Source organism: Neopsephotus bourkii, unplaced genomic scaffold (assembly GCF_033783945.1).
Source record: "Neopsephotus bourkii isolate Nb327-2 ecotype Australia unplaced genomic scaffold, CSIRO-AGI_Nbou_v1 NB_1638, whole genome shotgun sequence".
NCBI classification, from domain to species: domain Eukaryota; kingdom Metazoa; phylum Chordata; class Aves; order Psittaciformes; family Psittacidae; genus Neopsephotus; species Neopsephotus bourkii.
In genome coordinates this window covers 3,177,165-3,189,622 of record NW_026902113.1, presented here as the reverse complement: position 1 = coordinate 3,189,622, position 12,458 = coordinate 3,177,165, and the positions used below count along the sequence as shown (strand labels likewise).

The 12,458-nt window shown below is 40.0% G+C and overlaps 1 protein-coding gene across 1 annotated transcript; it reads left to right on the top strand.

Annotated features, from left to right (window-relative positions):
- Window positions 1-474: 474 nt before the first annotated feature.
- LOC133223668 (stromelysin-1-like) lies at window positions 475-6,708 on the top strand. Its single transcript, XM_061374585.1, has 10 exons — window positions 475-623; window positions 772-1,016; window positions 1,493-1,641; window positions 1,735-1,866; window positions 2,465-2,626; window positions 3,179-3,398; window positions 4,537-4,670; window positions 5,191-5,350; window positions 6,167-6,270; window positions 6,467-6,708. Exons 1-10 carry the CDS (start codon window positions 519-521, stop codon window positions 6,565-6,567), a joined length of 1,512 nt encoding a protein of 503 aa, XP_061230569.1. The 5' UTR covers window positions 475-518; the 3' UTR covers window positions 6,568-6,708.
- The last annotated feature ends 5,750 nt before the right edge of the window (window positions 6,709-12,458 follow it).

The window sequence follows — 12,458 nt, the reverse complement described above, 5'->3', positions numbered from 1 at the left end:
AGAAAAGAGATGAGTTTGTATAATCATCTACGTCACTAAAATTATCAGGGACAAGATGGGCTAAAGGAAGGGGTTCATCCCTGTCAGGATGAGGTCCTCCACTGAGAAAACTGAGGGGCAGTTTCTGGAGGTCTCTTATCACATGCTATAAGGCATTACACATTGTTGTCCCTCACAAAGAGCCAGCTTTCTTTAGCACCTCTGAAAAATTAGGTGGTTTTTGATCTAAACTGGTCCAGTTCAGGAATGAAGAAAAAAAAAAAATACTGCCCAATAATATGATTGCGAAATCAGGGGTTTTCGGGCAAGGTAAAGTGTCATGTGTTAACTTGCTTCTAAAACCAAATTTGTTTTCTGGGTTCCTGTGGGAAATCAGAGGATGTTATAAACTGAGTCATGCAGTTTTTGGCTTTAGCAAGCACACAATTGATATAAATAGAGAAACACTGGTGAGTCTTGGACAGAAGGCAGAGATTGAGAGCTCTTCTTACAAGGGCTGATAGGACAAGAAGGCAAAGATGAAGACAAAGATCCTTTCTTTGCTTGGGTTACTGTATGTTGCATGTTCTTGTGCTTTCCCAGTGGGTCCAGAAAAGGAAAATGAAGATATGCAGTTTGCTAAGGTAAGGACTACAGGCAGAACTTAAAAAATAATTTATTGTGAAAAAGAACACAGTGATGTGTTAATGTTGTATAATATTTTATTAACAAATCTCTGCATTTGAAAAGAAACATTTATATACTTAGCTGTTGCTTTTTCTTCCCCGTCAGAAATACCTGGAAAATTTTTATGATTTTAAGGAAGAGAAAAGTTCTCTCTTTAAAGCAAAGGACTTCAATCGCATGGCTGACAAAATACGAGAAATGCAGTCATTCTTTGGGCTAGAGGTGACTGGGGAGCTGAATCGTAAGACAGTGGACATCATGAAGCAGCCTAGATGTGGAATACCAGATGTTCGTTCATACAGCACCTTCCCACAGAGCCCTAGGTGGAAGAAAGAAGATGTGACTTATCGGTAACACACATTAAAGCATGTTTGGCTGTACAGCACTGAAAAGCTTGGTGAATGCTTTCTGCTTTGTGGCAGAAGTGATGCCAACAGGTTCTTTACTATTTATTCCTGCATTTCTCCATATAAAAGCCCCATTCAGAATGAAATGGCCATGTATGTGAGGACTATTCATATCCTTTGCTTTATGCTTCCAAACAGTGATGAAAATACCAAACTAGAAGTTTACATTAGTTAACAGCCTACTAAATAATATATTCAGTGCATAGAAGGGTTGTAACTGAGAGCGAGAGCATGTAATTATTTCTGAAAGACATGCAAGAAAACTGAAAACATCCTGTTATGTAAGCAAATAATTGAAAATAAACAATCTGAGACACACAAATGATAATAACCACTGATTAAAATATTTGACCTTGACAATTTGTGCCCCAGCCACATGTGATATGGTTGCTTTTAATTCCTTTCTCCTTATTTCGTAGGATTTTGAACTACACTCCTGACATGCTACAAGAGGATGTAGAAGAAGCAATTGAGAAAGCCTTCCAGCTCTGGAGCAGTGTGACCCCTTTGAGATTCACCAGGGTCTACAGTGGTCAAGCAGATATAATGATCTCCTTTGCATCTGGATGTAAGGGAGCTCTTTTGCCTGTGTATAAGCATTTTTCACTTTTTCTTACAGACATGATGAAAAGCATCACCTTTTTCCTCCCTTATTTTTTAGTTCACGGTGACTTCTATTCCTTTGATGGTCCAGGAGGAACTCTGGCTCATGCCTACCCTCCTGGCAATGGGATAGGAGGAGATGCCCATTTTGATGAAGATGAAAACTGGACCAAATTTACTACCTATAGTGGTAAGTAACCTTAAATATTACATTGTCTGGTTTTTATTATATGGCATGTCTTGAAGACATTGTAAAGTCACAGAACCCATGGTAGTAGTTCCAGTACTTACGGAGATGTAAAATGTCAGTGCAATTTATTTTGACCTGGGCTGCAGTCAGGACAGTCCCCTGAAGTTAATGCACAGACTGCAATTACAGCTCCATTGAAAGAAATGAGATTAGCATGAAACTGCTATGTTAGGTAATCATTACACTGTAAGGCAGGAGCTTTTCACTCTCAGGTAATGACTTTAAAAGTTGGAATATTGAGATCTCACTTTTTTTTTCTTCTTCTTATTTACAAGTTATGTAAAACTTTAACTTTTGCAAAGGAAAAAAATGATCTTGAGTTGGTAAACACAATTAAATAAAACAGTGAATTGTTCTGGTTTTCAAGCAATGTCCAGGGATGATATTACATCCTACTGGTCTTTGTGAATTAGTTACCAGATTTTGCTGTTTCATTAAGATTGTGAACAATATATCATACGTGAGAGGATGGCACCTGTATCCCACTATTATGCAGGAGAATTTATTTTTAATTTGTGCTGCGCTTTTTTTTTTTTAGGGTATAACTTATTTCTTGTTGCTGCTCATGAGTTGGGTCACTCACTAGGTCTTGGTCATTCCAATGTCTTTGGTGCTTTGATGTATCCTATATATATGGCCAGGGATACGAGGAACTACAGGCTTCCTCAGGATGACATTGATGGCATTCAGGCCCTCTATGGTAAGCAAGATCCATCATTTTTTGGTGTATGATGGGTAAACATTTCTAATGAATTTTACTGAACAGCTAAAACGTATTGAACTTTCTACTGCCAGGATACTGAGGTTTAATTTCATGATATTTTTGGGCAAATGTCTTGATTTCTTCGTGGCTAAGAGACTACACCTGAAAAATAGAATCTGTGGGCTGTACCCATGACAGTGAGTCAAAAGATAAAAGAGCCTTTCTACAACGATACTAGCCTATGTCTGTAGTATTAAACTCATCTTCCACAAAAGGGTGGTCACATGTCTTTTGGAAATGGTCTTTGCTCTACCTTAGCTCCTAAGCACATACAGTTTAATAACTTGTCAAGGCAGAACAATGCCAGAGACCATTTTAACAGTCAGCATCACAGACTAAATTGCCGAGGAACTTTTTCTGGCGTTAATTTCCTAGATGAGTTTTAACCTTAAGAAACCTATGCATTTGGCTCCATATGGCACATCCTGAAGCTCTGCAACATGAAACTCTAATTCACCTTCCAATTCTACACTTATTTATTTCCCAAAGGACCCCCCAGGGAATCTTCTGCACTTCCAACAAAAGCTTTTCCCCCACAAGAGCCAACTGAAATGACACCTGCAGAAGCACCAACTGAAATGTCACCCCGAGAAGAGCCAACAGAAATGACACCCTCCAAACCCCACACAAGACCAGAGGACTGTGACCCTCATTTGACTTTTGATGCTATCACCACTCTCCGTGGGGAAATACTGTTCTTCAAAGACAGGTAAGTGCTTTCATTTCTAGCAACACATTTTTGTGAGATTCACAAAGCCAAAGCATAATGCTCAGTTCGAGGAATTTATCTTCCCTTGGTAATATAGGGAGATATTTCTTTATGAAAGTATTAAAGCAGCTCTGCAAAATTTTTCTAGCCCAGCCGGGCTAGGTGAGTAATATGGTTACTGACAGGTGAGTAAAATGTTTTAAGCCATCATACATCATCATTCATGTCTGTTAAAATTGTGCAAGGCTGAATAATCCCAGTGTCACTCCTGAGCCTGCAGCTCCTTTGTGTGCTGCACTGTCCTTACTACACCATCCCGTGTGAGGGTCAGGGAGCTATGGAATATGTCAGACTTTTGGTGGCAATCTGACCTAGGGGTTTGCACTGGACCACTGCCCAGTACTGTCTGTAGGGACCTCCTGCTGTTAGAGGTGTCCATGTTTTGGGCACACTCCTACACTGGGCACTGTAGCAGGTTGTCGGCTGGGCACATCCATCCTGGGATGGGGAGAACAGCATGTCAGGCCAGGATTTCATCCACTTCTTGAGCTGGTAACTGTGTTTTGACTGAACAAGGTTAATTTGGTGTAGGTGTAATTTCCCTTCTAAAACACATGATGAAGAATTGTAAGCTAAAGACTTCATGATTTTCAGGGAAGGGGAGGAAGGAGCAGTTCCTCTTTAAAATGGGGTTTAATACATTTCTTAAGAATATTTAATGGATATTTGTAGCCAAACTGAAATTAAGAACACAGCTGTGACTACCTGCATGTGACATGATGAAGAGAAAGCTGTAATTGTCAACACTACCACAAACAACAAATGTTGTTTTGGGCAAGCCATCAGGGTGCCAGTAAAGAGATCTACAGGGCCACTAGCTCTAGGCATCTCTGGTTGACCACAGAGTTGGAATAGGTGACCTCCAGAGTTCCCTTCTAACCTCAGCTGTTTTGTGACCCCAGAGCAACCTGAGTAAGGGTAAATGTCTATGAGAGGGCAAGTCAAAGTAAAGCACTGTATCCCAAAAGGAGTGGTATCTATGACTCGTAGAGAAGATTGGCTCCAGCACTCAGACAGTTGATTTAAAGTCAATTTCTGGGCTAAGACAATGAAACAGTGCTATTTTCATTTCTATCAGCTATGTTTGGCGTAAAAGTCCATATTTCTCAAGCATTGAGCACGACACCATCTCCTCATTCTGGCCATCACTGGCAAATGGCTTTGATGCTGCTTATGAGATTGACAAGAGGGATCGAGTGATATTTTTTAAAGGTATTTCTCTTACATTTTCATCAGTCCTTTTTATGAATGAATAAGCTTATAGTAATACTGCTAATGCTATGTAATAATAATGTCAGTAATATTACATTAACACTAATGCCAATGCTAATGCTAATGCTAATAGGAGATATTCTTAATGTTTGCTTAAATCCATTTAAATTTTGAAAATGCTGTTTCTGTCATTAACTAATGCTGCTTCACAACAGCCCTGCAAAATGTATCACTCTTTTTGTCAGCGAGAAAGGTCACAGCTGAGACAATCAATTAAGTTATTTTAAAACATTTTTAAAGGTGCCAGACACAGCACTTTGAGTTCTAACTATTGAGTATATGAGTACAAAAAGTGGAAAATCCAACAGCTCTGAAATATTCAGACTTCTGTGTGCTCCAGAGGGTAATGTTCTCAGCTGGATATCTATGCTATTTTACTACACAAAAACTCTGCTGCTTTGATGAAAAGGAGCTCGGCCTTCTCAGAAATCCGTACAAACTTTTTCTGATTTTCCTGCAGATGACCAGTACTGGGCTGTCAGTGGCTATAGTATAGAGCCAGGCTTCCCCAAGCCTATTCAGAACCTGGGCTTCCCCAGCAGCATTGGGAAAATTGATGCAGCTGTTCATGATCAAAATAACAAGAAAACCTATTTCTTTATAGGCAACAAGTACTGGAGGTAAGGCTCATTCCTCTATTGTACAGCAGATTATCAACATAGGTTTTTAAAATGTCAAGTTGTGTTAGTATTTGTACTTAATTTCATGGCCTTTTGTTGTCAGCCTTCTCAGCCAGTATAAATCTGAAATTCATGTCTTTTCATGCAACAAAGTCTGTAACACCTGAGATGATAAAAACAACATCCACTTGCTCTTACCAGTCTGTGATTAACAAACAAATGAGCTTTGTTTACTCATCAGGAAACAGTATTACATGAACTTATTTTAAAAGGTAATGTAAATAGACTTCATCATCATGTCATGCATTCATTCAGTGCCTTTTCAGGGGCCAGAAGTGCTCTCTAAAATTTATAAATAACAAATTTACCAAGAAAGTTATAGAGCATTTACTTTTTAATACACAGTTCAGCTAAGCAGATGTGTTACCAGTATTAATCTGTAGTATTATTGTGAAAGATTATTATTACACCAGAAGTTTACATTCCTCTCATGGGGTCACCTCATAGATTGAATGTTGTAAAATTAAAATACTCTGAACAGTTATTTAAGTTTATTGGTCAGTATAAACCCCGTGAAGCCTTATTATCAGTCTCAAGGAATGGAAGTAAACTATTTACTCTGATGTTATGAAAACAGCCTTGCATAGACCACTAAAGATATAAATATTCATACAGCCAGGATTTATACAGTTCTATGAGATCACGGAGGCTCGCAGTTATGGATTTTCAGCTGAGAGTAACCTTATTTAGTAAAAAATCCACCTGATTTCGACATTGAACGTCACATACTTGTTTCTTGTTTTCATTTTCATTTAGTTTCAATGAAAATACCCAATTAATGGAAAGGGGATATCCAAGAAAAATAGCATCTGACTTCCAAGGAATTTGCCACAGAGTTGATGCTGCCCTGCAGAAAAATGGTAAATAAATTAAAATGTAATTCAAAACAAATGACCACCAACCAAAGCAAAAAAAGTGTGTGTTTCAAATACATACATATATATGAAATGTTTGTTCTGATATATTTTTAATTGCTCAAGAAAATAGAAAATGTATATCAAAGGGTACACAAAAAGGAAATATTAATTTGTCAATATTTTATCCTTCTTATTCTAGGACATTTCTACTTTTTCCATGGATCAAATCAGTATGAGGTTGACATCAAGAACAAGAAACTCATCCGTATAATGAAAAGTAACAGCTGGTTTAATTGCTAGAAATACCAAGTCATCATGCAGGGCTGTATTTGTACCAGAGGTGGTTTTCCATATTCCTTGGTTATAAACAATATCATTCAGCTGTTACTGTGCATCTGAGTTTGATGGCCTTTGATAATTCTAATTTAAAAACCTTAAAAATGTAAAACTTAATGTACAGTTTTAATTTATTTTGTTTTCCAACTATTTATTCATTAAGTTGTTTTTGATTAATAAAGTATTTTGCTTGAGTACAGCAGTATTTTTGTGTCTGATTCAGCCTGCTGGAGACAAAGCATCTGATATAACCACACACAAGCCTGAACAGCGCCAGGACCCCACCACCATTTTTAGCAGGTTTTGTTGTCTGTAGGGGGAAAGCTAGAGAAAAGCAGAAGCAGATGAGCAGTTTCTACAGGGAATAAGAAATGCCAACAGAGGAGGGAAACAGACACTCAGAAGCAGTGCAGGAGAGGTAGAAGAGGTAGGAGGAGATACTATGCAACAGTGTGGGAAGGGGCTGGGGAGAGACTGGTGGCTATGGCCTCATCTTCTGTGACCCCTGAGCACAGGGACAGAGGGGTCAGGGCAGGGACGGGGTTGGGTGCCTGATGGCAGATGGGCAACATGGCAGTGGGCTGACAAGACCTGTGTTCCAGAGCCACTGAGGGCACTGGTGGTGGGCAGAGTCAGTGCAGCAGGACATGAGCAAGCAGAGAGAAGAGTAGGTGTTCAGTTTGAGGATGGAGGCAGCATTCAAGCAGAGTGAGAAGTGACTGAGATATAGTCATGGGGTCCCAGGGAGATTACCCATGCTGAGCTGTGACCATATGCCTTGGGAACGGAGTGAGGGCTGACAGTCCAGCTCTCAATGCTGGACAAAATAACCCTGACAAGAACCACTTCCCAGAGCAAACAAACTGAAGTGATATGAAAAATAACCCATGATTTTAATGTAACTACACAAGTAATTACTACAAATCCTCCAGAGGAAATTTGGTGAGACACAGACAAAAGCACGTGCCCTTCCTCTATCCACCTTGTTTGGATGTCCCTCATAAGGCAATAGCTCAATGACTTAAACACCACTTGGGCTGTAAGAAACTTTGGCTGAAATCCATCCTGTCTTTGAAAGGACTTAATCCCATCTCTCACAACAGTGTTCTGATGCTGTGATTTACAAGGAAGTCAGTTCCTCATTATTCCTCTTTATGTGGAAGAATTGGCAAAGGCAGCAAGAAAGGATGGGAATGGCTGATGAAGATATTTTTCCAGTTGCCACATCTCAAACCCTGTTAGGCAGAGGTGAGATTCACTCTTGGTCTTCTTCACAGAGCAGATCCCTCAGACATCTGGTCAAAACACCTGCTAGTATCAGTTGTACGTTCCATCAGAGCCAGAGGAAGCCATGTGTGTACCCACAAACCCCTACTAGCAGATAAGACCAAGGACAGGCTGCTGAGATGCTGCCATGTCTGATTTTGAAAAACCTTTTCTCGGCCATATTCTGCTCTTCATGTATGATTTATACCATGCTAGATATGCACTTAGCACTGCTAAAGCAAGGGCTAAAACCAACCTAAGTGAGAAATGAAGCCATGGATCTCAGCAGCTCTTAACATTCAAGTAGGGACTTAACAGCTCAGCATTGCCACAGGGGCAGTGGTATACCATGGTGAAGTCATGGAATGACAAGTGGGTGAGCTCACCTGGCGGTAGTCCAGGCAGGGCAGAGACACAGGAAAACTGGTGCTGCCCCAACATCTTCCAGTATGTTTCTCAATACTTGTGCTGTTACACAGCATGTCCAGAAGAAACTTCCGTCCAAGGACTTTAGATGCCCTCAGGGTTAGGCAGGGTGCTTGTGAGTACTGCTTGTATATAAATAATGTAGTTAATTCCCTTTGATTTTGAAAGTGCCTATGCACTGATATCCTAACTAAATACTTTCTTGTACGTGCAGCTTCCCTTCAGAAATCAGGCCTTTAGGCCCTTTCAGGTTGTTTGCTGAGACTTGAAAGTGGTTAAGAGGGAATCAGAAAGAACATTCCAGCAACGGTGATGCAGAACATTGACAATGTTTACAATGACTCACCTTGGCAGTTATATTAGCTTATTTCTTTTATATAAGGTTGGTACTGTTTTTTAGTTGTGACCCCAAGAAAACAGCTCAATAAAAATACTCTCACCACCTCCTGTATTAATTAGCTTAAGCCACCAGCATGTGAAAAAAAAAAATTCTATTTACTTGGATGTAAAGGAGAATCTAGAAAGTGTCCTGTGTTTTGGTCTATAACATGGACCATAAATGGAAAACAACATAGCATGGATAAGGGGACTAGCGAGATATGTTAACCATGGATTTTTCATCTGTATTTCTGTTTTGCTCATGTCTTAAACTTTAGCACTGAAAGAACATTACCCTTGGTTAGGAAAAGAAATGAAATTGCTGGCAAATATAATAATATGTAATTCAGATGGGTTTGGAAACAGGAGTGCTGGAGCTGCCTGTCTACACTTAGTGGTCAAGAGATTTCTTGTAACCATGATTTTGTTATAACTCATAAATGATTTTTGGTGTTAGAGGTCTCTTGGATACCAGCAGGGGAAATTTGCCCATAAACATAACTTCAAGTACTCATTCTCTATGCATATGAATTTTCCCTGGAGTCTGAAACAAGTAATGAAAAAATAGAGACACAAAAATCTGTTAGGTCTGAAATTCTTGACAGCTGTTGTCCCAAACTCAATCTCTTGCATATGAAAACTCAGGCAAAGAAGTCTTAATGACTTCACTGACAGTTTAACAGGATTCTTACAGATTATTAGCTGTGTTAAGCTTGTAACAGTACATATTAACACAAAAATGTCAGCGGCCCAAGAAGCAAAAAGAGTCCAGGGAGCATCTGCTCTCCTGGCCCTTCAGTCACATATACCAGGCACTTCTAAATGCTACAGCAAAGCAATGGGTCCAGACCTGGACATCCAACAGCTCAGCCACAAGCATTTGCTCTGCAGCTCAAAGTTTGGTCTAACCCTATTCCCATTAGCAGCAGCAGTTATATGTTGCTTTTGGGAAGGCAAATAAGTGTTTTACACAGAAGTCTTTGGAGATGTTGTGACAGAGATCTTCTCCATTGTATCTTCCTGGCCTGATTTTCAAGGCAGTTGCTATGATTGCAGAGGAAATTTGTATATATATGTCTAATGATGTTCTCTGTGCCTTGGATTCAAGACCCTGATGTGTAGGTTTTGCATATGAAGCATGATTCTACTCAGCACTGACACAAAAAGAAAATGAAGAATTAAACTGCCAGGAGGCCCTGAATACTCAGCACTGGAGACCAAGGGTGACCTTGTGCAAGCTGACTGGGACAAGAGGAGCCCTGTCAATGAACCACATTGCTGTGCTGGAGAAGGATGACGGTTATATAAAAGCTAGAAGTTGACACACTCTTTTCATCCCCAGTATGGTATTTCTGAGCCTAGGTTTGTGCAGCCAGGTCTGGGGGTTTGCAGCACAGCCAGGAAGCTGCTGAAAGCACCAAGTTAGACACTGCTCATCAGCAGCACAAACTGAAGCAGCAGGTTTGCATCACAGAAGCTTTCTTCCTGGAAGAAGGAAAGATAAGTCAATATTATGGGATTATCTGAGCAGTTATAAAGGTTGAAAGAAGGAGAAGAGCAATTTTCAAGCTCACTTCTTTAATCCAAAGCAAAGAGATTGTCATTATATGTTGCACTACTTCTGGATGAAGTCACCTCAAAGGCTGATATCAAAGAAGAAATCTGCAGTTATGAAATGTTCTTCATACAGCATATTCTAGGTGATTGAAAAGTGCTTGAGGAGGTGACTGATCTTTTGAAGGCAACGGTGTACAGTATCAAGAAAAGTAAGAAAGGTTGACAGAGTAGCAAAAGGATGTATTTGAGAAGGCTGCAAATCAGAAAACTGTACAAATTTCTTCAATAGCTTTCTAGATGGTTTTGATGGCTTCTAATGGCCTTTTCATTAGAGAGAAAGGTGAGTGAGGAAAATGTATCAAGTCCTATAGGCTTAATATCACTTCCTTCCTCTAGAACCATAGAGATGTGTGACACTAGTAAGGTGAAAGACTCAACTGAGTCAACAGATCCTGCACTGCCAAACACCTGTGGCCCTGTGGAGAAATAATGTTCTTTAAAGATAAGTCAGCTTACTAAAGGTAAAATAGCTGGGTATCTTTATTATGCCCCGCAGCATGGAAAAATAACTTCACTCAGAATATCAGCCATTCTAGGCAGGAAGGTGAGGCAGAAAATCAGGGTAAGAGGTGGGAGGCAAAACAAAGAGGGTGGTCGAGAACTGCAGATATGTAAGGAGGAAGATGACCTTTGAAACAGGGCAAGCTATGAATAGGATGAGGAAAGAAGTCTCCTCTGAAAACATGGGCTGTTTTCACATTAGGCTGTAAAGAAGTCCAGGTGTTTGGCACCTGGAAGAGTTCAGCTTTGGCAAAAGGCACCACCAAACCTGGGACACTTGGCACCTTCACTGATGTCCTTACTTTGAGAAAGGGTTTACCAATCCTGTAATAACACCTGCCTGAAGAGCTCCTGAAGAGGTGATTTAATATAATAAAAATAAAACAAAAGGATAATTTATTCAGTGCTAAATTCAGACAAACTAGCCTTCTATAGGGCATGACAGTCCAAAGTCTCGAGGAGAAAGGGTAAAAGAACTGATTCCCTTCCTCTTCATGTGGCAGGGCTGTGCTTCCCTGCTTCAGACCTTCTCCAAAATCAGCAAGTTTTGACCTCATAGTTTGGAGTCTACAAAGCCACTAAAGTGTTATTTTGCAGAAGATCATCAGGCGCACCAATGGTTTCTCTAAGCTGGTGTTGGTAACCACAGGGTAGGGCTCCATTCCTCAAATCTTACCCCATACCAGCCATGCTAGGCAGGTCTCTCCAAGCAACTTTTCTGCGTAAGGGAAAATAATAACTGTTTTAAGAAAACAGTTCATCTGACCTAGTTTAGATGTCTGCATCAAGATGAGAGGCATACCACCGTGGAAATAACTTTCTTTCTGTTGACATTACAGGAAGAATGTAGGGTGACTAAATCAGGATACATGGCTGGGTTTGGTCAGAAGATCCTACCCTGGTTGTCGTGATGTGGTTTCATGCATTAGTGTGCGTGAATGTCTGATTTTATTTAAAACCTGTTTTCCATTTATGTAAGGCATTTTTGGAGCAAATATCCTGCAGTCAGAGCAGCCGATTTCAATTCAGTATCTCCATTCTGGCCACTGCTGCCACCTGGTGTTGATGCTGCAAATGAAATTCCTGTAAAAAGGGGAAACTCATTTTTAAAGGCAAAATGTTGCCTTTTTATTTTCCTATGATGCCTTTCCAAGTAGCCTTAAGAGTTTGTATATAGTTTGAAAAACAGTAGATCTCTCTCTGTAGGGTTCCACAAGCTTTAATTTAGTCCAGTAAGTTCTTGTATTTCACTTACAGAGATAAAAAAACTATTATCCAAGATAAGGAACCTGTCTTTACCAAAATAAATGTCATTATTTTCCACCTTTTTTTTTTCCTGGAAAATTATAGAATTTAAATATTATAATACATGCTTCTTTCTGGTTTGTGGAAAAATAACGTAACTATAAAGGAAGCCTTCCAGTAGCTGAAGGGGGGCTATAGGGATGCTGGGGAGGGACTCTTCATTAGGGACTGTAGTAATAGGGCAAGGGGTAATGGGTTAAAACTTAAACAGGGGAAGTTTAGATTGGATATAAGGAGGAAGATCTTTCTTGTGAGGGTGGTGAGGCACTGGAGTGGGTTGCCCAGGGAAGTTGTGAATGCTCCATCCCTGGCAATATTGAAGACCAGCTTGAGCCTTGGGTAACATGGTTTAGTGGGAGGTG